Source organism: Borostomias antarcticus, assembly GCF_949987555.1.
Source record: "Borostomias antarcticus genome assembly, chromosome: 13".
Taxonomy (NCBI): domain Eukaryota; kingdom Metazoa; phylum Chordata; class Actinopteri; order Stomiiformes; family Stomiidae; genus Borostomias; species Borostomias antarcticus.
The window spans coordinates 14,234,424-14,258,842 of record NC_140246.1 but is presented as its reverse complement, the minus strand read 5'-3'; the positions used below and the strand labels follow the sequence as shown (position 1 = coordinate 14,258,842).

Here is a 24,419-nt window from a genome sequence, read left to right as displayed (position 1 = left end):
CGCATGCGTGCTGGAGCAAGTGAGGAAGCTATTTCGTGTCTAAAGACGTTTCTAAAGATCATATTACAGAGGCATGTGAAAAACAACACAACAGGCCTATGCTCTATGTAAGCACAAATAGCGATTCATCAAGACAGATTGATGAAAACAACCGTTTCGCACAATCTGGCTCGCGCTGGATTTTACATTTCTTCTACAGGCCTCCGAACTACACCAAAGTGATCTCGGTGAGTCAAACGTCTTATAATATGTCGTAAATAAGGTCCAGGTTGTCAAAAACGAGCATTGTCCTTTAAGACATGAACAAGACCCAATCACAAATTTAATATCAATTTGAGATTATAAAAGTGTGTGCGCGTGTGTGTGTAACAATACAAGAGCAGTGTTAATTTTGTCAACGAAAACTATCACGAAAATTATTCGGCAACAGTATGTAGTTATCGTCACGAGACAATAATTAAATAAAAACTAATTTATGACAAAAGCTATAACGAAATCTATTGACTTTTTTGTCAACAAAATAAACTAGACAAAAATGTTGGGGAGGGATTTGGGAAGAGATCCAATTAGAATGAGTTTTCCATGAAAGATGTGTCTCACGCTGAATAAACATCCAATACAGGGAAGGAGAGCACATACAAATGTAATTCAATAACGTGTGCGTGCACTGTATGCATGTGTTGGTCAATGTGTGTGTGTGTGTGTGTCGGGGGGGGGGTCTCCTCACATTTTGGTTTGTTTGTGTGTGTGTGTGGGGTGGGGGGTCTCCTCAAGTTCTGGTTCGTGTGTGTGTGTGTGTGGGGGGGGGTCTCAAGTTCTGGTTCGTGTGTGTGTGTGTGTGTGTGTGTGTGGGGGGGGGGTCTCAAGTTCTGGTTCGTGTGTGTGTGTGTGGGGGGGGGGTCTCAAGTTCTGGTTCGTGTGTGTGTGTGTGTGGGGGGGGGTCTCCTCAAGTTCTGGTTCGTGTGTGTACTGTATGTGCGTGTGTGCGTCACTTGCAGCAGGCCTTCTTCTTGACCGGCTTGGCGCACAGTTGGACCGTGGCGTCTCTCACTCTATCCTCCTGATCTTTCAGCACTCTGACCACAGATAAGGAATATTATTATTATTAATAATAATAATAATAGTAACATTTATAACTTTATTCATACAGCACTTTTCAAAACACAGTTACAAAGTGCTTGGCAATAAAAACAGATAATAGGAAGTACAGATAAAAACACAATACAGTGTTTGTATTGTGTTGTACACAATACAATGCACACAATGTAATGGAAAAGATTCAGTAAAATAAAGCAAAGCAAAGCAGTCAACTCAATTTAAAAACAGATGAGTAAACTAACCTAAGATAGTGACTTCACGAAAAAGCAAAGTAATGAATAGGCACGTTCTGAACAGGGATTTAAAGTTGGAACAGAGTTTGCAGCCCTGATCTCTGCTGGCAGATCGTTCCAGAGAACGGAGCCCTGATGGCAAAGGCTCTCTCTATCTATGTGTTTGAGCCTAGACCTGGACATTTACATTACTATTAGTATTTATCAATTTAAATGAGCTGTAGATGCTATGAATGTAACTGCAACTTCATTGGTATGGTATGAAGATTTAGGTTTAGTTACTGTAGGGCTAAAATATCCATAATACAGTAGTGCTACAGTATGTTATTAGTAAAAGAAAATGGAGGGGACTCAGAAACTCTTACCTGGCCAGGTGTGTGAGGGACTCGGCCACGTTGTAGCCAGTGTAAGCACTGACCTCGTAGAACATCACCCCGGTGTCCTACAGGGATGGACACAAATACAACCAGATCATTGTTTAGTTTCCACAATCCATAAACGACCAGAATCATTTTACAGAGTCAAGTAAGTAACGTTAGTTGATGCAAGCTCATAGAACATCATGCTTCAAGCTCCTTTCTAGGTGTGCACCATTACAGGAAGCATGGCATTAGCAGTTCAGTCAATTCAAGAAGTTGAACAGAACAATGGACACTGGTGAAGTGAATCAAGTTGACTGAATCAAATGGTATGACTCGATTCAGACTCACCTGAGCTAGTGTCTCAGCCTCTTTTAAGGGCACCTCCCTCTCTCCTATCATGTCCATCTTGTTGCCCAGGAGCAGGATGGGAATGGCTTCTCCCGCAGCCTCCTGGGTAATGAAGTCCAGGGGAAGAGAGAACAGACTCTGAGTGTCTGTTCATGGTTTATTAATGAATAAGCTAAAGCTTAATGACTCAATATGAACAGTACAAGCCAGCGTCACAGTGGACTGTAATCACCAGCAAATGCAGCCATACTTACAGTAAATTACGTTTATGTCATTGCTTTACTATTACGGATAATTTCAAAACAAATTAAATTGTAGGTGCATGTATAGGTGTAGGTGTAAGAATGTGCAAGCTAGCATTCTTCATAGGAGAAGTCAACTTCGTTCCCTGCATTAAAAGGTCAAAGGTCATGTGAGCTCACCTGAACGTTGCGGAGCCAGGGCCGCACCGCCTTGAAGCTGTCCTCCACCGTGACGTCATACATGACCACCACCCCGTCCGCCTTCCGGAAGAACTGCTTGGTGATGCTGCGGTACCTGCAACATTGCCACATCACAAAACTGGATGGCATTTTGTTTTGCTGATACATTTTGTCATCATATTGTTTCTTATTTTGTTATAAAGCGTATTAAGTACTGTATATATAGTTTTAGGAGAAGTGGACCCTTGTTTCATATTCTGTCCATTTTTTCCTGGACAGAAAGAGCAAGCAGAGTGTCCCTCACCTCTCCTGTCCTGCTGTGTCCCACAACTGCATGGCTACCTGAGTATTGTCCAAGGTTAGTGTCTTCACACTGTAGTCAATACCTAACAAAAACAGACAAGGTTAGTGTCTTCATACTGTAGTCAATACCTAAGAAGAACAACAATTTAACATAAGATGCTTATGTGATCGATACACAGCCTGGATACAAGATACTTGTATCTGGATACATACTACTGTATCTGCATGGAGGATTCTTGTAGATCTAAGATCTGATGGGGCCTGAGGCCTGGTCATCCATCCAGAATCACTCCATAAATCCACAAAGAATAACGATAATGGTTAGAGCGGTTTAGAAATGATTTTCCAGGCGATTAGGCCTGGATCCAAGATACATAATGGTGGAGTCGGTTTATGATTGAACACCAGGGGGCGCACATAAACTCTTTTCCCAAGCATGGTGATAGTTCTGTCTTCCATTCTTATTGATAAAGGAGAAATCTTAGGGGAAAATAAGGGGTTAGGGAGGAAAGTACTAAGGATGATTCATTAGATGTGACATAATCTGTGGTAGGATGCCAGAGAACAGAGGAAGGCATTGTGATTCTCTCTTCCACGTGATGCTGGGTTGCCGCTCGGACCAAATATGAACCTAACATGTAACCAGACCACACACACACACACAGTCCACTAGTCCTAACACACACACACACCCACACACACATACACAATCCTCCACTAAAGCTCATCTGCCTTAATCTCTCAAACTGAAACACAGACACACTCACGCCACACACACACACACACAAACAAACACACACACACACACACACACACACACTCAGACGTGGTGGTGGTCTGGACTAGTGTAGCGAGGCTGCCGTCCTCTCACCCACAGTGGCGGTCGTGGTGGGGTGGAAGCGTCCCTCGCAGAAGGAGCGCAGTAGCGAGGTCTTGCCCACGCTGGAGTTGCCCACCAGGACCACCTTGAACAGGCGCTCAGGGACGACCGCCAGCCCCTCCTTAACCCTCTGACGGGGGGCAGAGAGAGAGGGATGGAGGGAAGAGAGGGGGGAGAGAGAGAGGAAGATTTTTCATAAATATGTCTAGAGGCTTGGGTTGGTCCATCACACAGACCCCCCCCCCCCTCCCAGGATCCAGTGGTACTTACTTGCTGGGTCTCCCTGCCCACAGGCTGACCACGGGGAATGGCAGTCCTGGGGGGCTTCTTCCCCCTCGTGAAACGAGATCTCCTGGCGGTCGAGGAGGGGGTCTCTCTTGTCACGGGGACACGGGGCGCGGCGGTCCGAGTGACCGGCGGGTCCGCGGCTAAGACGGCGTTCATCGCTAGATCGCTCCGCCCCGCCTCGACATCGTCGTCCTCGTCTCCGTGGTCACCGTGGTCTTTGTCCTCCTCCTCTTCCTCGCTGAGCTGGTGGAGGAGCGGTTGGGGATCTCCGTGGAGGAGGTGGGGGAGGTGGTCTTCCTCGATGGAGATGACCCGACGCAGAGGCCACCCGTCCAGGGGAGCGTCCAGCACTTCCGCCCCTATATCCGTCTTCCTCTCCGCCTCTTTCTTCCCCTCCCCCTCCCCATCCCCCTCCCCCTCGTTCTCGCCGTCCGTTTCGGCCTCTGTGCCGGTCGTGTCGTATATTTCCCTCGCTCCAAGACCCTTTAGCTCTGCCTTCCCATCAGCCCCCTGGGCCAGTGACAGACTAGCGTAGCCGTTGGCTATCCCAGCGTCCCTAGCGGCGGAGTGCTGCTGATGCGCGGCGCCGGCGTTAGCGGCGGCGCCGGAGGCGTCGTCTTCGCTAGAGGAGGAGGAGACAAGAAAGACGATTTGAAGGTGTTCAATCGGCAGCGCCTCCAGAAACTCATAGGAGTAACTCTCCGACAGTAGGGCTCTTTAGAAACAAGAGAAACAGAGGATAACGGAGTTATACAAGTCCAAGGCACTTCAAAATAGAATTATGAGTATCATAATTTATATTCAAAGTGCTACAAAAACTATTTACTAGTAGTTATGATTAGAATTATTATTATTATTATTATCATTCTTATTGTGTTATGAATAAAACATGTATTGTAATGTAATACTGTGTATATTATGCATACGTAATATATGCAGTCAATGCAATTCCTTCAAATCAGTCAAATCAACCCCACTTTGTAGTGCCTTGGACTCATTCTTCTTTATTTTTTTTGGTATCCCCTGTTTTTCCTTCTTAAATCCCCTCTCATCTCACGGCCGTTATTCAAGAGAAAAGCCCCATTCACACACGATCAAAGCTGACAGGAAGGATTAACGTTCAGAGCAGTGTTAAGATAACAGGCTCACCTCTTCACAGTCTGAGGGGGTTCGGAGAACAGATCTCCAACGGCCGCCCGCTGCTTTCTAAAGGAGTTCCTGGGTTTCTATAAGAATACGAGTTGACGTATCACAATGTTACCATGTACAGTAAGCTACGTCATATTTACAGCGTCGAGCTCTGTGCAATAATGAATAATGTTATGAATCGTGATTCTATACTCACAATACCGTAGGATATATCACGCTCATCTTTCAGGTGCTTGTTCATCTCTCTGGGTAGATGTTACAATGAGAAAAAGAAGGGTTTTTGTTGTTAAATAATGAACACGTTAGGGGTACATCAGTACAGTAGCAGTGCGTGCATGTGTGTGTGTGCATATGTGTGTGTGTGTGTGTGTGTGTGTGTGTGGTGTGTGTGTGCGCGTGTGTGTGGTGTGTGTTTGCATGTGTGTGTGGTGTGTGTGTGTGCGTGTGTGTGCATGCGTGTGCATGTGTGTGGTGAGTGTGTGTGTGTGGTGTGTGTGTGTGTGTGTGGTGTGTGTGTGTGTGTGTGGGGGTGTGTGTGTGGTGTGTGTGTGGTGTGTGTGTGGTGTGCATGCGTGTGTGTGGTGTGTGTGTGTGTGTGTGTGTGTGTGTGTGTGTGTGTGTGTGTGTGTGTGTGTGTGTGATGCCTAACCTGAGGAGGTCAAGCTGTTTCATGAGACTCTGTTTCTCTCTCTGAAGTCCCTCGGTGACCCGGTACATTTCCCTGAGGAGGCGGAGGAGAGAACGCTGACTGGGACTCAACACCACCACATACTGAGCCCAATGAACTGCATTGATACACTTTCTACTGTACTGTATGTGTTGGTCTGTGTAGTGACATACAACATATAATGTGTGTGTGTGTGTGTGTGTGTGTGTGTGTGTGTGTGTGCGCATGCACGCACACTGGTGCATGCTTGCTTGTTTGTGTGCATGTGCGTGCGTGCGCATGTGTGTGTGCATGCGTGCGTTTGTGTGCGTGTGTGTGTGTGTGTACACCAACAGGATGTGTGTGTACCCACATCTCTCTCTCCTGCTGCAGCCATGTGGCCTGGCCCTGCAGCGTGGCCAGCTGCTCCTGGGCCAGCGCCAGCTCCCGGCTGGTGTTCTCCAGCTCCCTGGACAGCTCGTGGTTGGTCGTCTTCAGCTTGACGTTCTCCACGCGGCTCTCGTGCTGCTCGCTGCTCAGCGAACGACAATCACGCTCCAGCTGAGGAGGCATGCGGAGACAAGGTCACGCGCGGGCGGCGCCGTCACGGTCGTCTTTGACCACGGTCAAGGTCGTCTTTGTCCACGGTCAAGGTCGTCTTTGACCGCCGTCACGGTCGTCTTTGACCACGGTCAAGGTCGTCTTTGTCCACGGTCAAGGTCGTCTTTGACCGCCGTCACGGCCGTCTTTGTCCACAGTCAAAGTCATCTTTGTCAGTCTAAAGAGAGACTTGGTCCTCTCCGTCTGGCCTGTACATTCTCCTCCCAATCTTTCAACATGGATGTCTACCACATGCGTGTACGGTACATGTTAGTGTATCTACCAGCGTATTCGGCGGGACACAGCCAGCCTCTCCTCTCACCCTTCTCTGTTTGTGGAAGAGCTGCTCCAGCTCTTTCTCCTTGCTGGACAGCTGGTGCTCCAGGTCCTGACTGCGGGAGAGCAGGAGCTCTGAGTCCTGGAGGAGGAGACACCAGGGAGGAGAGGGCCGTGACACGGGAAGGAGGAAGGAGCTAACACGTACTGTTGGGTTTATAGGGCTGGATTAAGACCACACAGTTGGGCCTATAGGGCTGGATTAAGACCATACAGTTGGGTCTATAGGCCTGGATTAAGACCATACAGTTGGGTCTATAGGCCTGGATTAAGACCATACAGTTGGGCCTACAGGGCTGGATTAAGACCATACAGTTGGGTCTATATGGCTAGATTAAGACCATACATCTGGGTCTATAGGCCTGGATTAAGACCAGACCATACAGTTGGGTCTATAGGGCTGGATTAAGACGATACAGTTGGGCCTACAGGGCTGGATTAAGACCATACAGTTGGGTCTATAGGGCTAGATTAAAACCATACAGTTGGGTCTATAGGGCTGGATTAAGACCATACAGTTGGGTCTATAGGGCTAGATTAAGACCATACAGTTGGGTCTATAGGGCTGGATTAAGACAATACAGTTGGGCCTACAGGGCTGGATTAAAACCATACAGTTGGGTCTATAGGGCTAGATTAAAACCATACAGTTGGGCCTATAGGGCTGGATTAAGAAGGCCATTTTCAGAGGAGATCCTCCCAGACTCAGATTAAACCTAGAAAGGCGAATCTAGAAAGGATAATCTTAACCCACATGATTTATGCTCTAGTAATCTATAGAACAGTATAATATGGATACTAACAACACTGAACTGGATATATTCATCTACCGTACCTTGAGGATAATCCTGTCCTTTTCGTTATTGATCTGCAGCTCCATCTCTTCATAGAGGCGTCGTATCTCACTGTCGTGTGTGGCTGCTCTCCTGTTTTAGGGAGAATAGTTCAATGTACGGTAGGTGATTGATGGATATAACAGAGTTCATACACCTGTAACAAGCGAGCTAACAGTCGACCAGGTCCGTGTACCGCTTTTCTTTCTTAAAATTAATTTGTCTTAATTCACAACAAACAAAACAGTTGAAAGGTGGGTTCCTGATGTTCTACTGATGTTTTGCTCTTGGAAACATGGATTTTTGATACAATGTTTGTATTTTCTTATGCTCAGAAAAAATTGTGAAATGGGAAATACATTTTTGATACAATGTTTGCTTTTTGTTGTTGTTTTTTTGTTTGTTTGCTTTTAGCTGCAGGGGACTTTGGTTGCAAGGACTTTTCCACTGTGAAGCTTGTGATTTAATAGCTGATTGGGCTTCAAACCTGGCGGCCCGGTTGGCAGATCTTGATTAAATGTGCCTCAAAACAAGTGACTCACAACAGGCTACAATAACATAGGTGACCATCTGGGCAAAGTACTCAATGGATTGCGTATGTAGCCCAGCCTGACACCCACACTAACTGTGATGCTGACACTGAGCTACTCCACCTGCTGGAGTTCCCGGAGTTTCTGCGCTCCAGCTACCATCAAGGTAGATGAGGCGGTGGCTGTCTTCCAAGCCTACCTGGCCTACCAGACCTACCAGGCCCACCTAGTCTACCAGGCCTACCAAGTCTACCTGACCCACCTAACCTACCTGACCCACCTAACCTACCAGGCCTACCTGACCCACCTGGTCTACCAGGCCTACCTGGCCCACCTAACCTACCAGGCCCACCTAGCCTACCAGACCCACCTAGCCTACCAGACCTACCAGACCCACCTAGCCTACCAGGCCTACCTGGCCCACCTAACCTACCAGGCCTACCAGGCCCACCTAGCCTACCAGGCCCACCTAGCCTACCAGGCCTACTTAGCCTACCTGGCCCACCTAACCTACCAGGCCCACCTAACCTACCAGGCCCACCTAGCCTACCAGACCAACCTAGCCTACCAGACCTACCTAACCTACAGTACCTGGCCCACCTAGCCTACCAGGCCCACCTAACCTACCAGGCCCACCTAACCTACCAGACCCACCTAACCTACCAGGCCCACCTAACCTACCAGGCCCACCTAGCCTACCAGACCAACCTAGCCTACCAGACCTACCTAACCTACAGTACCTGGCCCACCTAGCCTACCAGGCCCACCTAACCTACCAGGCCCACCTAACCTACCAGACCCACCTAACCTACCAGGCCCACCTAACCTACCAGGCCCACCTAACCTACCAGACCCACCTAACCTACCAGGCCCACCTAACCTACCAGGCCCACCTAACCTACCAGGCCTACCTAACCTACCAGGCCCATCTAACCTACCAGGCCCACCTAACCTACCAGGCCTACCTAACCTACCAGGCCCATCTAACCTACCAGGCCTACCAGGCCCACCTAACCTACCAGGCCCCCCTGGTCAAGAAAGCAGCCCAGCAGACTGAGACCAACTCCACGACAAGGAACAAGGACTCTTGTTTCATGGATGAAATTGAACATTAAAAATGAAAATAATCGAAACAACAATGCAGAAATAAAATAGCCTATTTTCATTTTCAAAATGGTCAGTTGTCAAATATGCAATACATGTTGGACATATCACAAGGGACACACCAAACTCATTACTGAGGTTTTAGAGTGATTGCTGTTTACTGTTAGGTAAGAGCTATTTACAGCACTGCTTTTCCATTAGTGTCCAGACACACACACAAAGGCAGACAATATACCAGACAGATACACACGTACACAAACACAGAATACAGGTGAACAAATATAGCCGTATTGTCAAGCACTCACACAGACACACTCACAGACACACACACACATCCAACAAACAGGCCTTTCATTCGGATAAACGCTAATGGTATTTACATTCCTTTAACATTCCCTTTGACACCATTTAAGACCCAGACAACCAATTAGCAAAACAGAGGAGGAACCACTAGTCCTCTTAGGCGGTGCCAGACAGTACCATGGGAACATGCCATACATACAGTACAGTATAGCCTACAACATAAGCAATGACAAAAAATAAATAAAAAAATACCTTGGTTATTCAATAATTTGTTGTTCATGAAACCCCGACCAAATTCAGTGTCTATCCTTTTTTAAATACTCCCTCAAGGCATGGACTAGATGCAATGTTTCAGGCTGACTTGGTCCATTTTCTCAGTGTTTGTATCATTCCAAGGATCAGTGGTCATTTGAAAGGGATAAGGGGAACATTCTGCAGAGACTTACTGTAACACCACACAAGAGACCACAGGCACGGCACAGGGCAGCCAAACAAACCCACATGTCGCCACATGCCACTGGCTGCTTCCCAGGTTCAGCGGCTAGCTAATCAACTGGAGCGTTCCCAGAGCCTTCAGAAGCAAAGCACTTTGATGTTTCTCTTCAGAACTCGGTCAAAAAACGGATAGAGTAAAGGTACCTGCGCACTGCCCCAACCACTGCCAACCAACTCCCAACACCCAACATTCTAAAGTTGGCAGTTGTTGTTAGAATGTTGGATTCAACATGTTCACCAAAAAAAAAATCCATCCATCCAACCAACGGCAACAGTCACCAACAAACATGGCACACCAATCCAACGTTGGTGTTGGTTGGGACAATATACAGGCTCCTTAACAATGAATTACCAGTCAAACCTATAGTATATGTGTGAATGTGTGAATAGCCACCCTCTTTGCAGTGACAGAGTCACTCCACGCCATGAGAGCACACTCTCTCTCCTCTGTCCTGATACTCCTAGACCTGTCAGCAGCATTTGATACGGTAGACCTCCATATCCTCCTCTCCACCCTCGAGGAGAAAGGCGTCACTAGCTCTACATGCTCCCTGTTCGCATCCTACCTGACGGGCCGCTCCAGGTGACATGAGGGTGGATGTCGGAACCACGTAGTCTGACTACCGGGGTTCCACAAGAGTCTGTCCTGGGTCTTTTCCTTCTACACTACATCTCTGGGTTCTGTCATTCACTCACATGGCTTCTCCTATCACTGCTATGTCGATGACACCAACTGGTCCTGTCATTTCCCCCTTCTGATACACAAGTGGAGACACGCATAGTTTGGCTGACATGACTGGATGACACCACCTCAAGCTCATGTTCCTCCCGGGTAAGGGCTGCCCGCGCCACAACCTGGCCATCGCCACTGACAACACAGTGGTGACGCCAACTCAGACAGCGAGGAAATTTGGGTGTGACCCTGGATGACCGACTGTCGTTCTCGGCACATATCACATCCGTCACACGCTCTTGCAGATTCCTGCTCTACAAAATCAAGAGGATTCACACTTTCCAACTGACGAAACGGCGCATGTGCTCATCCAGGCCCTGGTCATCTCTCGCCTGGACTACTGCAACTTCCTCCATGCTGGGGCCTCGGCGTCAGCCATTAAACCTCTGGAACTTGTCCAGAAAGCTGCTGCTCGCCTGGTGTTCAACCACCCCAAGATCTCCCACACAACCTCCCATTCTCTACCCTGGCTCCCTGTAGCAGCTCGCATCTAGTTTAAATCTCTGGTACTAGCCTACAGGGCAACGAAAGGAACAGCTCCCTCCTACGTCCAGGCCATGATCAAGCCTTACACCTACTCCCGAACACTATGCTCTGCTACATTGGGGTGACTGGTTGACACGGTCACGGCTCTTTTCTGTCCTGGCCCCGCAGTGATGGAATGAGCTGCCCACTGACGTCAGGACTGCAGAGTCGCTGCCCATCTTTCACCGCAGGCTCAAAACTCACCTCTTGAAGAAGTATTACGAGGATCCTCCCTCTTAAGCACCTGTTGAATTTTTTGTTTGCTACTCTTGCGCTTTGCCTTCAGCACTAGTTTATGCTCTTAGTCACTTGTTTAGAAAGGAGAGGCAATAGTGAGTTCTGGTGAGTAGTTGTACACTGACTTGCAACACTAAATGCAATTATTGTAAGTCGCTTTGGATAAAAGCGTCTGCTAAATGACTGATGTAATGTAATGAATGCACGCCCCAAACGTATCAGATGAAAGTAAATTGTCAAGAGTGTTTAGGGAGTGTTTAGGTAGTTGTCCAGATTTTACCAGACTAGGCTACTCTGTCTAATAAACTCCCCTCTGGAAGGGTCTTCAAGAACGGTACGGCGGATTGGCTACAACTCTGGTTTCTTTGTAGTGACGTTTATTGCGCTCATGCACACGCACACATACACGTCTCCCACAACCGTTAGCTACAGTTGGTAACTTAGAAGAAATAGAAATCGTAGTTAGGTTGTAAACCTGCAATACAACACAAACACACAAAACATACTTGGTATTAATAACAGGAATTACAACAATTAAATCGTGTATATACATTTTGTGACCCGAAACACTAACCATGCTAGCCTCAACACTCACCGACAAGCATACCGGTCCTGACAATCAGGTTAAAATGAAAAACCAACTGAAGTTAACGTCACCTAAAAATCCCTACGCCCCGGCGAACTACGCATGTCCTAACAGCCTGGAGATACGATATAGTTCCAATAATTAAGAAAGCATAATCAATCATAACATAACTTATTCGTAGATCACTAACTTCCCTGGAAAGTTCTACACCTCCCACTTGGTCTACTGATTTTCTATAAATCCAAGGAGACCACTATAAGCAGTCCAAACAAACTATTAAACACAAATTCACCCCATACTCAGGCATATAACATCACATTCTCAGATGTGCTTCATCACAATATAAACAACGGTTCAAGGTAGCCTTAAGGTCCATAAACAACACACATTGTCCTTAACTTGTCCTTGACTACAACACTGTCACGTCCTCCACCGAAACACACCACCAGCCTCCGGGGAGGATAGTGGTGGGGAGGTCTTGGTCCAGTACCGAAACACACCATGGTGGGGATCCTTTACTGTCCACCAACCGAAACACACCATGGTGGGGATCCTTTACCGTCCTTTACCAACCGAAACACACCATGGTGGGGAAGTCTATTGTTGCTCCTCCACTGGTAGTAGAACCACCAGTCTCCTCACATCTCTGTGGAGAATGGTGGAGGGGCATTTCTCCACCCCTTGTCTCCTCTTGGACTGTCCATCAAAAACCGGAAGGCTTTGGCACGTCCTCACCTTCACGTCTCGTACCACGCCCTTCTCATTCGAACACGCCTCCACGACTCGACCCAGTCTGAACCGGCCCCTCAGTGCATTCTGGTCGGCTAACCACACCAGGTCCCCTGCCGCGACGTTCCTAGCAGGCGTGTGCCACTTCTGTCGGATGAAGAGACCCGGGCCCGCCAGCTGGCTCCACCGCTCCCAGAACTTGTCGACCTCGATCTGGATGGCTCTCAGCCGTACAACGGGGTAAGTTGGATACTCAAACCCTCGGGTGTCCCCGCTTGGTCCCGCACGACCAAGCAGAAGGGAGTTGGGAGTGACGACTTCTACTGTATCATCTTGGACCTGGGCCCTGGCACCAATTGGTCTCTCATTCGCCAGGTTAGCAGCCAGGTAGAGGAGGGTCTGGAACTCCAACGCCGTCAAGTTACCCTCTTCACCAACGCTACCTAACGCTTTCTTGAGCACACGGGCTGCCGCTTCAGCTGCCCCATTTCGGTGGGGAGAGTCAGCCGGATGAAACACCCATGACCAGTCAGTCCCTGCAGTCGCTGCCTTCTTCTGGACTTGATCCTTGTCCACGTTACTCAAGAACTCGTAAAGCTCTTGTAGCACAGGCCTGGCGCCAATGAAGTTGGTCCCTTGATCCAACCAGAGCTTCCTTGGGTGACCCCTGAGAGCTGTGAAGCGTTGGTACGTCTTCAGGAATCCATCCGTCGACAGGTCTTCCACGATGTCTCCATGAACTGCTCTTGAAGCCATACAACTAAAAACCACACCCCAGACTTTCATCTTGGTTCGTCGTTTTGCCGTGTCTCTAACGATGTAGGGGCCGAAGAGATCCATTGCCGTGAACTCAAAGGGTGCAGCTGGTTCACTTCGTTCGAGGGGAAGCTCACCCATCACTTGTTTGCACATCCTCGCCCTGGTCTTTCTGCAGTGTATGCAGGAGTCAATAACACTCCTGGCGATCCTGGGTCCCTGCGCCACCCATGCTTTGGACCTCATTCGGAGGAGTGTACCAGCAACTCCTTCGTGGTTAGCCTCATGAGCCTCTCGCGTGAGAAGGGTGCTGATCCACACTTTGTAGGGAACCAGGGGCACACCTGTCTTTCCCTGGTTATCGGCCTGGACTCTACCATGACAGCACAGAAGCCCTGACTCTTCATCCCTACTGACAACGAGTCTGTTCAGTGTTGTCACAGGAAATTTCACTCCCTCTTGGGCAGCCAGGCACAGGTCATTGAACGCAGTTTCGAGTTCTCTCACTGTCAACACTACCTCCCACTTTGCTGACACAGGGGCTCTTCCTATACTGGCCAACCACTTCTTCACAGCCCTGCGGACATAGCCGACTACTCCACAGAACTTAGCTAGAGAACTGTACTTCTGGGGATCTACTTGGTCTATGAGCGCAGCTCCCCACAGCTTCTCCTTTTCCTTGGTCTCAGTCGGAGTTGACTTTGCCTCATTCTCTGAGGACTCTGGAGACCCACTTTCACCATCTGTGACTACTGCACTCTCACCACCAGAAGTGACGGGGCTCAGCAGACTTTTGGCTTTAGCCCTAGTGAGCACTGCAGAAAAGGCCTTTCTCTGGAGTTTGCTCACCGTCTCCCTAGCATCGGCTGCCACTTCCGAGGCGGACTTCATGGGCCAATCTTCGACTGGACTAGACAAGAACCCGGGACCATTTTGCCATGCAGAGTCTTCCTCCAACAGTTCAGGAGAGCACCCCCTTGTGACAAGATCAGAAATGTTGACCTCACCTGGGATCCACCACCAGTCTGTTGTAGGTCCAGCCCTCTGAATCTCTCCGACTCTGTTTGCAAAAAACGTCTGGAACCCGTAACTCTCTCTTTGGATGGCTCCCAGCACTGTCTGTGAGTCGATGAAGTGATACCACTTCTCCACGTCCAGTCGCCCGTGCTTCAAGATGTATCCCTTTAGGCGTGCAGCAAAGACTGCCCCACAGACCTCAGACTTGACCGCGTCGCCCTTTTGGTCAAGGGGGGTCAACTTGGCCTTCGATTCCACCAGCCGGGTGACCACACCATCTGACGTCTCCCATCGCAAGTATAGCACAGCGCCATAGGACTCGCAGCTCCCGTCAGAAAACGTGATTCCCCAGGGTCTGCTCATCCAGCCAGGGGGTGTGAGGCTTCTATGGAACCGGATGCAACTGAGGCGAGCATACTCCCTGAACAGCTCAATCGCCTTCCTGCGGAGCTCGTCAGAAAGGGGCTGATCCCAGGTGTCCTTCGTAAGCTGGCCAGCTTCCTGGAAGGCTCTTCTCACAAGAATCACTCCTTTCTGTTTCACTGGTGTTGCTAATCCGATTGGGTCGTACAGACCTGCAACCTGGCTCAGTAAGACACGACGAGACAGTGGGTTTGGTGTCTTTGTTTCCACCTCTTCCTCAGTGAGGTCAATCTCCGTTCTCATTTTCTTGTTCCTTCTGGAGAAGTTGATAGAGACCATCACAAAGAGTTTGTCCTCTTGCACGAGGTAACCAACCCCCAGGGCTTTGTTGTCGTCCTCCCTTAGCTGGTTGGGTAATACCAGGGTCTCTGGCTTGGGCCCTGTCCCGTCTCGCCTCCCACTTTGACCGGACCTGACCCAAGGCTTGAGGTAGAAGCCTCCTGTTTCCAGTATCTTCTCCACTCCCTCTAGGATCTCGTCCAGGCACTGCGGGTCATTATGGGATGTGAGGAGATCATCGACATAGGAGTCTTCTTCGATGACCCTTCTTTCCTCTTTCATGTCAGAGAACTGGGGCAACCCAGCGGTCTCTCGCATGGCTACCTGCGCGATGCATCCCGCCGGTTTGTCTCCCATGTTCACTCTCACGACAGCGTAGTCCTCAATCTCGTCTTCTGGTGAGTCTCTCCATAGGAATCGATGCACATGAACCTCCTGTTCCTCCAGCCACACCGAATTATACATCTTGGTGATGTCTCCGATGGCCGCGTGTTCCCCCTCTCGGAACCTGAGAAGCACTGCCCTGATGGGATTAAGGACGTCTGGGCCTTTGAGCAATATGCTGTTCATACTCACTCCTCTGAACTCTTGACTGCTATTCCAGACGAGGCGCACAGGCGTAGATACTGAGTGGGGATTCGGTGCGGTTAGGTGGCTCACCCACCACACAGCACCATTCCAGCCGTCCATCACATCCTTGGTGAGCTTGATAGCGGCTCCCCTCTCCACCATCTCATGAACTTGTCTCATGTAGGCCTCTTTCCACACGGGGTCTTTCACAAGCCGTTTCTCCGCCCTCAAGAACGTTGCTTCCACAGCCTTCCGATTATTTGGGAGAGAGGCTGGGTCCTCCTTCCAGGGGTACTTTGCATCCCAGTGTGGCTGATTGCTGTGCTTGTCGCTCTCTCTGAAGGTCAGGCCTGCCCTTATTATCTCCAGCTCCTTCTCATCAGCCAGGGACATCTCCTTTCCTCCCGGAGGACACCTACCACAGCGACACCCTCCACAGGCAGGGTTGCAGGCGGCTCCTATGCTGTCCCATTTTAGCCATTCAAGGACCTCTGCATTGCATGTTGCTGTCGTTCGGACTTCCACACTGCTCCCCGTCTCTCCTATGAGGTGCTCTTCGACCTTGACAGCTACCGCTCTCATGGTGCGTGCGAAGTGTGTTTTTGAGTGCCGTGTCGTCACTTCCACTGCCTCGAAGAGATCTGGATGCGTACCACTCACGATCTTGCCAAGAGGACCATCCCACAGTACCAAGTCCCCCGCCCTTTGAAGTCTCTGCGGAGCTAACCGACCTTCTCTGGTACTGATCAGTAGATCGATCTTCTCTGGGCGAGCCAGTTCTCCTGATTTGACTCCTGGGAAAAACTGCTCCAGCCGCTCGGACGTCATCACACGATCCACCCTGGCGATGTCTTCCAGCCCGTAGCAGATCATTTCGTGGAGCTTCAAGGTCCCTTTTGAGGTCCACACTTTTATCTTCACAAGATATCTTTTCGTATCCACCTTCTCTCTCATCGTGCCCACACCATACACCACGAGCGAGATCGGTTCACCAGCCAGCCCAAGTCTTTCTGCAGCTTGGTGCGTAATGTAGTTGGTGTCGGAAGCGAGATCCACCAAAGCACCGAGGCTGTCTCCTCTCTTTGACGTGACCGGCACAAGCATCATGAGGACTGGATGCTCCTTTAAGCCACTCTGTCCTATCAGGCTCTCGCTGGAACACACAGTTGATGTTGTTTTGTTTGTACAGGCTTTGCGGACAACTTCAAGCTGGTGAGGGGTCAGTCCTAGCTCAGCGAACACAGCCTCTTGCTCCTCTGTTGGACCACGAGTTCCCCTCTTCTCCATTTTATTTTCCCCCTTAGCAGCCTCCTTCGTCTGTGCCTTCGGGCAGAGGAAATAGTGATGGTCCACTGAAGCATTGCCTTTCTTACACTCCTCCTTGCGACAGAGGAACTTTGGAGTGCAGGCGCCGTCGACCCCGTGAACATCCAGGCACTTTGTACACGCTCTCACTCTTCTCACCTGAGCTTTCCTCTCCGCCAGTTCGGCCTTCCTGAAGGTTTTGCAGCGAAACAGTTTCCCACCGTGTTTTTCATCTCCACACAAAGCACATGGCACCTGCTGAGAGTCTCTTTTCACTTCACTAGCTGTAGTCTTAGTGAACGACCTCTTCTCTTTCCACCTGTCTCCCAGCTTTTCTCTGTAGCTAGGTTTCTCGGGAGCATTAGCAGGCCATGGTTTGCTGGGCAGCAACTGCTCCAACCTCACGAGTAATGACTTTTGGTCTTCCAGGAACAGTAAGAGCCTATCAAAGCGGTTTCCTGGTTGGACATCATTGATGGAGTTTCTTACATACATGAGCCACTCTCGTTTCATGACATCAGGGAGCTTGCTCTCTAAAGACCGAATCACAAGCTGGTTCTGCAAAGCGTCTATGCACCCCAGGTCCATTAGATCTAATGCTGCTCTCTTCACTGTTAGGATCAACTCTAATGCCTCTCGTGGCTGATGGTTCTTTACAGCAGGTCGCGATTGTAGCTCCAACACAATCTCTTCTGCAGTTTGAGCTTTATCTCCATAACGGTTTTCTAGTTCCCTGAAGATATCGTATGCATCTCTGCAACGCAACAGCCTGAGTTCACTCTTCACAGTCTCGTCTATACTGTCTAGTAAATGTAGTTTCTTACACTCACGTGACCCCGTTGGCTCCGCTTGCGCCTGGATACTCTCCCACTCAGTCTTCCAACGCCAGTAGTCCCTCCTTTCCCCGGAGAACTTGGGCAGGCTTATGGGAGTTAGCCTTATTGTAGGCCGGGCCCACTGAGAGCTGCTATTAACCCCGGCGTATGCACCGGAGCCGCTGTAAGGTGCGCTACTCCCTTGTCCCATGCTGAGGTTGGCAGGCGGAGCAGCTGGAGCGCTCAGTGCTTGTGACGTGCTGGCGTGAGTCGGAGGTAGAGAAAACCCAATATTAAGTCCATCGTCAGACTGTCGTGACTGCGGGGTGGGATGTAATGTCTGTTGGGGAGTGCTATTGATGTTGCTTGCTCTTTCAGTAGAAATGAACTGAGGGCTTGTGACGTGTATAGTTCCCTGCCCGTAAACAGGCGGTGTGACATCAGCAGACTGGGTGTTAACGGGTGGAGTGGTAATAGCAGGAGTTCCAGATTGAGTAAAAGTAATATTATCTGCAGCTCTATGGCTGTCATTGGCTGCTGTGACAGGCCCGCTGCCTGCATTATCTCCTCCCACATCTTTATCCTCTTCTTCCTCACCCCCATCACCGTTACCATCATGCTCTGTACTGTCCCTTTTAATACGACGTCTGCATCCCCACTCATCCATCAGTTGCTCCTTGTCCTCTTTCAATGACAAATAGAGCATCCATTGTTCCTTTCCGTGAGGCCAATAATCTTTCCACAAACTTACAGTGTTTCTCAGATCATGGAGTTTTCTATCCAATTTGTTGGTTTCGACCCCTTGCTGCATCCATGATACTACTCTGTCTTTCCCGAGTGCCTCAGCCTGATTAAAAGCCGACTTGAACTGTTTTACAAGAGTGTCTATGTCTGGCGCTGCATACTTGGACCACAGCATGTCCATGATCGTGTCCTCGGCTCCAAGGAATTTCTCCTCACTGGCGTCTCTCCTCGCCAGGGCATCCCGCATCTCAGTGTCGTTGCCTGATGGATCTGCTTGTCCCAATGCATCAATATAGTCATTATTGGCATCAAGGAGTTTGTTATAATCATTCCTCAATTTTGCTAACTCATCTGATAAATCACCTTCACGTAAACGGCCAGCGCAGACACTTAGCCGGTTTATTTGTGTTGTGAAGTTTTGTTGCACATTTGAACGCCTCTGCTTAAGTGTCTCTAGGTTTGACTTGTCCTCCATCATTGTTTTCCCCAGATGAATAGAACCACCAGTCACTTTGTTTCCTAATCACTAGAATTACTTCAGTAAAAAGAGTCGTTCAAAAGATTCAAATCGGGCAAAAAGAATCGTTTAAACGATCCGAACCAGGCAAAAAGAGTTATTTAAAGGATTCGATTCTTTTGATCAGCCGTCCGGTTAGTTTGTCCAGAACGCAATTAGCCCCGACAACAGTCAGTTTTTAGCGTTTGCGTTTATACTGTCCACACAGCCTTATCTACGACTGGAAATTACTTCAGCCTTTCGGCGACTTACTGCCCTTTAACGGCCCCGTTAGCTCTTGGCTCCGGCTCCTCCGTTGTGATGGCGTCGTTGACGGCCGCTGGGGATGGTCTCTCAGCCTCCTGCTTCAAGCCTCTAGTCCCGCGACGGTCTTTTCGATGTCCGCTCGGGCTCTCGTACTCGCTGGCACGGCTCCGACGACGGTTTACAACTGTCCAGATTTTACCAGACTAGGCTACTCTGTCTAATAAACTCCCCTCTGGAAGGGTCTTCAAGAACGGTACGGCGGATTGGCTACAACTCTGGTTTCTTTGTAGTGACGTTTATTGCGCTCATGCACACGCACACATACACGTCTCCCACAACCGTTAGCTACAGTTGGTAACTTAGAAGAAATAGAAATCGTAGTTAGGTTGTAAACCTGCAATACAACACAAACACACAAAACATACTTGGTATTAATAACAGGAATTACAACAATTAAATCGTGTATATACATTTTGTGACCCGAAACACTAACCATGCTAGCCTCAACACTCACCGACAAGCATACCGGTCCTGACAATCAGGTTAAAATGAAAAACCAACTGAAGTTAACGTCACCTAAAAATCCCTACGCCCCGGCGAACTACGCATGTCCTAACAGCCTGGAGATACGATATAGTTCCAATAATTAAGAAAGCATAATCAATCATAACATAACTTATTCGTAGATCACTAACTTCCCTGGAAAGTTCTACAGTAGTGTTTAGGGAGTGTTTAGGGAGACTTTGTCTCCTTCCCACCTTTGGAGGGCGTTCTCCATCTCCCTCCTCTCCTGCTGGGCCTCCTTGATCTGGCAGGTGACCCTGGCCAGAAACTCCTCGAAGTTGGACAGGAGATGCGGCTCATCTCTCCTCAGCTGGGCCCACAGGCTACGCACCTCCCCTGGACTGGGGGGGGGGGGGGGGGCAGAGCGAGGAGGGGAGAGCAGCACTTCAGAAATCTCTGGGGGAAACCCATGGAGCTCATATGAACTTCTCTATCCGAATTCCCCAGATGATCCCTTGATGCACAACAGTAAAGCGGACTCACTCCTCAAACACACTGCTGGCTCCCAGACTGTCCAGCAGCATACTGAAGTGTTTCTCCTCCTCGTCCTCTCCGCCCGTCAACTTCTCATCCCATCGGCTCTGGTATAGGGCTTCCGGAACCCTCTGCGCAGGGGCGGGGCCCCGCTCATCAGCCACTGAGATCCTCCGACCGTGCAGGAACTGACCTGAGGACATGCCCATATCAGAAAAACGATGCAATAGGTGAGAAACTTGTTAGCGAACTGCATTCCCTACATTTGACTAAAGGCCAATGCATTCTACTGGAGAACCAAATGTGACCCAAGTCAGATATCAAGGTGTATATTGTTATTGCACTGCCATCCACTTTATACCAATAAGTAATAGGATATGAGGAGATAGTGAAGTAGGGAGGGGAACCTACTGAATCCAGAAGAGAACGCTTCGAGTGTTAGGTAGCCGTTATGGTCTGTATCCAAGGAGTCAAAAACATCCTCCAGTTCCTCTGCTGAGAGAGTTAGTTCTCTATGAAGCCTCTGTAGCAAAGACACGCACACATACACACACACAAATGCCAAAATGATCAGATGTTGTCATCATCTTCTACACACAAGCCAAATATAAACCTAAAATGCAACCAGACCACACACACACACACACACACACACACACACACACACACACACACACACACACACACACACACACACACACAGAGTCCACCAGTCCTAACACAACACACAACACAGACACACACGCACAATCCTCCACTAAAGCTCTGTATCTGCCCAAATCTTTCAAACCAAAGCACACACACACACACACAAACTGCTAGCACCATAAAGCACATGTTTTGGATACAAATGTAGAGGTAATGTGAGAGAAGAGTACACAATTGCAAGGCACAATATATTATGTATGATCAATACTAAGACTTCTATTTGAGTAATTCCTTTAAATTGCAAAAATGACTATAACATTTTTTGTCAAACAAACCATCCATCACATGCAGGATGAATGTGGTGTGTAAATGTTGAACTAAGGTACTGAATCAATCAAGCAATGTGACAATGGTAGAATACATAACAGATGATATTCTTGGTATTAGATAGTTGATTAGCATAAAGCTATCTATAGCCTTTCTTCAAGCACAGGTAACAAAGCACAGTATCCTCCACATAAACAACAACAAAAGCACAGTATCCTCCACGTAAACAACAACAAAAGCTTAATGGTCATAACGACCTCTGTTCATTTGAAAGAAAATGGCTTGAGTGTGAGTTCGCCGAATTATATGTGAATGTGTATATTTGTTTATCCATATGTTGTTTATATTTGTGTGTGTGTGTGTGTGTGTGTGTGTGTGTGTGTGTGTGTGTGTGTGTGTGTGTGTGTGTGTGTGTGTGTGTGTGTGTGTGTGCGTGCGCAAGTGCTTGCACGCACATGGGTGTCTAATCCATTGAGCTGAACCTACTTTACAGCATGTACCAAAGCAAAAGTGGTTGCATCTGTGTCTGTGTCTGTGTGTGTGTGTGTCTCATAAAAGTATGGAAAGCCCACACTGATTATGTGGAGAGCAGGATAAGAGAACCAGAGAACCACAACACAAAGCACTTCCTGCCTGTTGTACACTGTTCATGCACAGTCCTGTTAGTACTGCTTCAACGTGACCCTCCGCTCAATAACAGCAATACTAATGAGATGCAACAGCGTAACACCTTCACACAATGTTCTCCAAGATAACCTTGTTTTGGTACGTTGTTTGTTCGTATGTGTGTAAAAGAGAGGATGGGTGTGGGAGAGAGAACAAGAGGGACACAGAGAGAGAGAACTAGGGGGAGGGAGAGAGAGAGAGAAAGAGAGAGAATTTGGGCTGAGAGTATGCCAGAGCTGTGCTGTATCTCTCTAGTTTAGCTAACTCATTGGGCTATAAAACATGTTGCCTTCAAAAACAAGCTGATACCAATACACTCCACATCTGGACCCATGTTTGCCTTCCCCATCTCTCCCAACTAACCCTCATATCAGAACTAACCCTCATATCAGAACTAACCCTCATATCAGAACTAACCCTCATATCAGAACCAACCCTCATATCAGAACTAACCCTCACATCAGAACTAACCCTCATATCAGAACCTACCCTCATATCAGAACTGACCCTCATATCAGAACTGACCCTCATATCAGAACCTACCCTCATATCAGAACTGACCCTCATATCAGAACTGACCCTCATATCAGAACCTACCCTCATATCAGAACTGACCCTCATATCAGAACTAACCCTCATATCAGAACTAACCCTCATATCAGAACTGACCCTCATATCAGAACTAACCCTCATATCAGAACTAACCCTCATATCAGAACTAACCCTCACATCAGAACTAACCCTCATATCAGAACCTACCCTCATATCAGAACTGACCCTCATATCAGAACTAACCCTCACATCAGAACTGACCCTCATATCAGAACTGACCCTCATATCAGAACTGACCCTCATATCAGAACCTACCCTCATATCAGAACTGACCCTCATATCAGAACTGACCCTCATATCAGAACCTACCCTCATATCAGAACTGACCCTCATATCAGAACTAACCCTCATATCAGAACCTACCCTCATATCAGAACTAACCCTCATATCAGAACTAACCCTCATATCAGAACTAACCCTCATATCAGAACCTACCCTCATATCAGAACCAACCCTCATATCAGAACCAACCCTCATATCAGAACTGACCCTCATATCAGAACCTACCCTCATATCAGAACCAACCCTCATATCAGAACTAACCCTCATATCAGAACCTACCCTCATATCAGAACTAACCCTCATATCAGAACTAACCCTCATATCAGAACTAACCCTCATATCAGAACCTACCCTCATATCAGAACTAACCCTCATATCAGAACTAACCCTCATATCAGAACTGACCCTCATATCAGAACTGACCCTCATATCAGAACTGACCCTCATATCAGAACTAACCCTCATATCAGAACTGACCCTCATATCAGAACTGACCCTCATATCAGAACCTACCCTCATATCAGAACTGACCCTCATATCAGAACTGACCCTCATATCAGTGCGTGTGATGAAGCCTTTGCCCTCCACGTCACAGGTCTGGAAGAACTCCTTGGTCTTGTCCAGCATGGCGGCGCTGCCCCAGTCTGAGTCCCTCTGCCGGGGGGGCTCTCCACGGTTCAGCTGGCTCTCCCCCTCCATGTTCAGGATACTGCGGTGAACTCTGGTGGCGCGGCGCAGATGGGAATCAAACATGGCTTCCGGACAGACCCCCTGTGAGGCCCACCAGGGTCATGGTGACGGGAGGGACAGGATGTGATGTCGCTAGGGTTGTTAGATCTGGGAGGACAGCAGGCGGTGGTGAATCATCAGCTGATTGGATAGGAGTTGGTTTGGTGTTTGATGACTCAGGTTCCTGTGAAGAAGAGAGGAGAGATCATTTTAATTTCTACAGCAGTTGAGAAATTGCATTGCATTTAGTTTGTTACTGTAGATAATTCTAGTGTGCTAGATGTGAACTATGCAATAAATGTGCCCTAATTCAGCACTTTCAGATTGCCCCACAATGAAAAGTGTTTGATAAATATGAGTTATTATTCATTCCAATGTAACACACAAAGAACTGTTTCTTGAGAGGTTGAGCACTGTGCATCACAAGAAGTGCCTGGAGGAAGATAAGAAGACAGTTGGAAGACTTGGCTACACTTCCTCTTTTCTCAAGCTCTCAACTCACCATGGTAACCTATATACTGTACAGTACGAAAACATACCGTTCAGGCTTACCTTAATACCCATCAGCATACTAAACACATGACTATGTTAATTCCTGAGTAAAAGGGGGAGACCAGCCATTCCCAGTGAGTCCACTCCAAATAATGGGAAGGTGAATAGTTTGTATCCAGTAGTAGAACTGCTACTGTTACTGTTACTGTGTAT

General features: G+C 48.4%; 1 protein-coding gene across 1 annotated transcript; it reads right to left on the bottom strand.

Moving 5' to 3' along the window:
- Nucleotides 1-988: 988 nt before the first annotated feature.
- Nucleotides 989-23,738, bottom strand: cracr2ab (calcium release activated channel regulator 2Ab; the record flags this gene model as incomplete). Its single annotated transcript, XM_084448012.1, has 17 exons — nt 989-1,076; nt 1,697-1,773; nt 2,042-2,143; nt 2,464-2,578; nt 2,768-2,849; nt 3,638-3,776; nt 3,917-4,649; nt 5,084-5,160; nt 5,280-5,328; nt 5,733-5,804; nt 6,103-6,290; nt 6,652-6,747; nt 7,501-7,591; nt 20,171-20,317; nt 20,460-20,643; nt 20,862-20,973; nt 23,535-23,738. The coding sequence occupies 17 exons, from the start codon at nt 23,736-23,738 to the stop codon at nt 989-991; spliced, it is 2,556 nt and encodes an 851-aa protein (XP_084304138.1).
- Between the last annotated feature and the right edge of the window lie 681 nt (nt 23,739-24,419).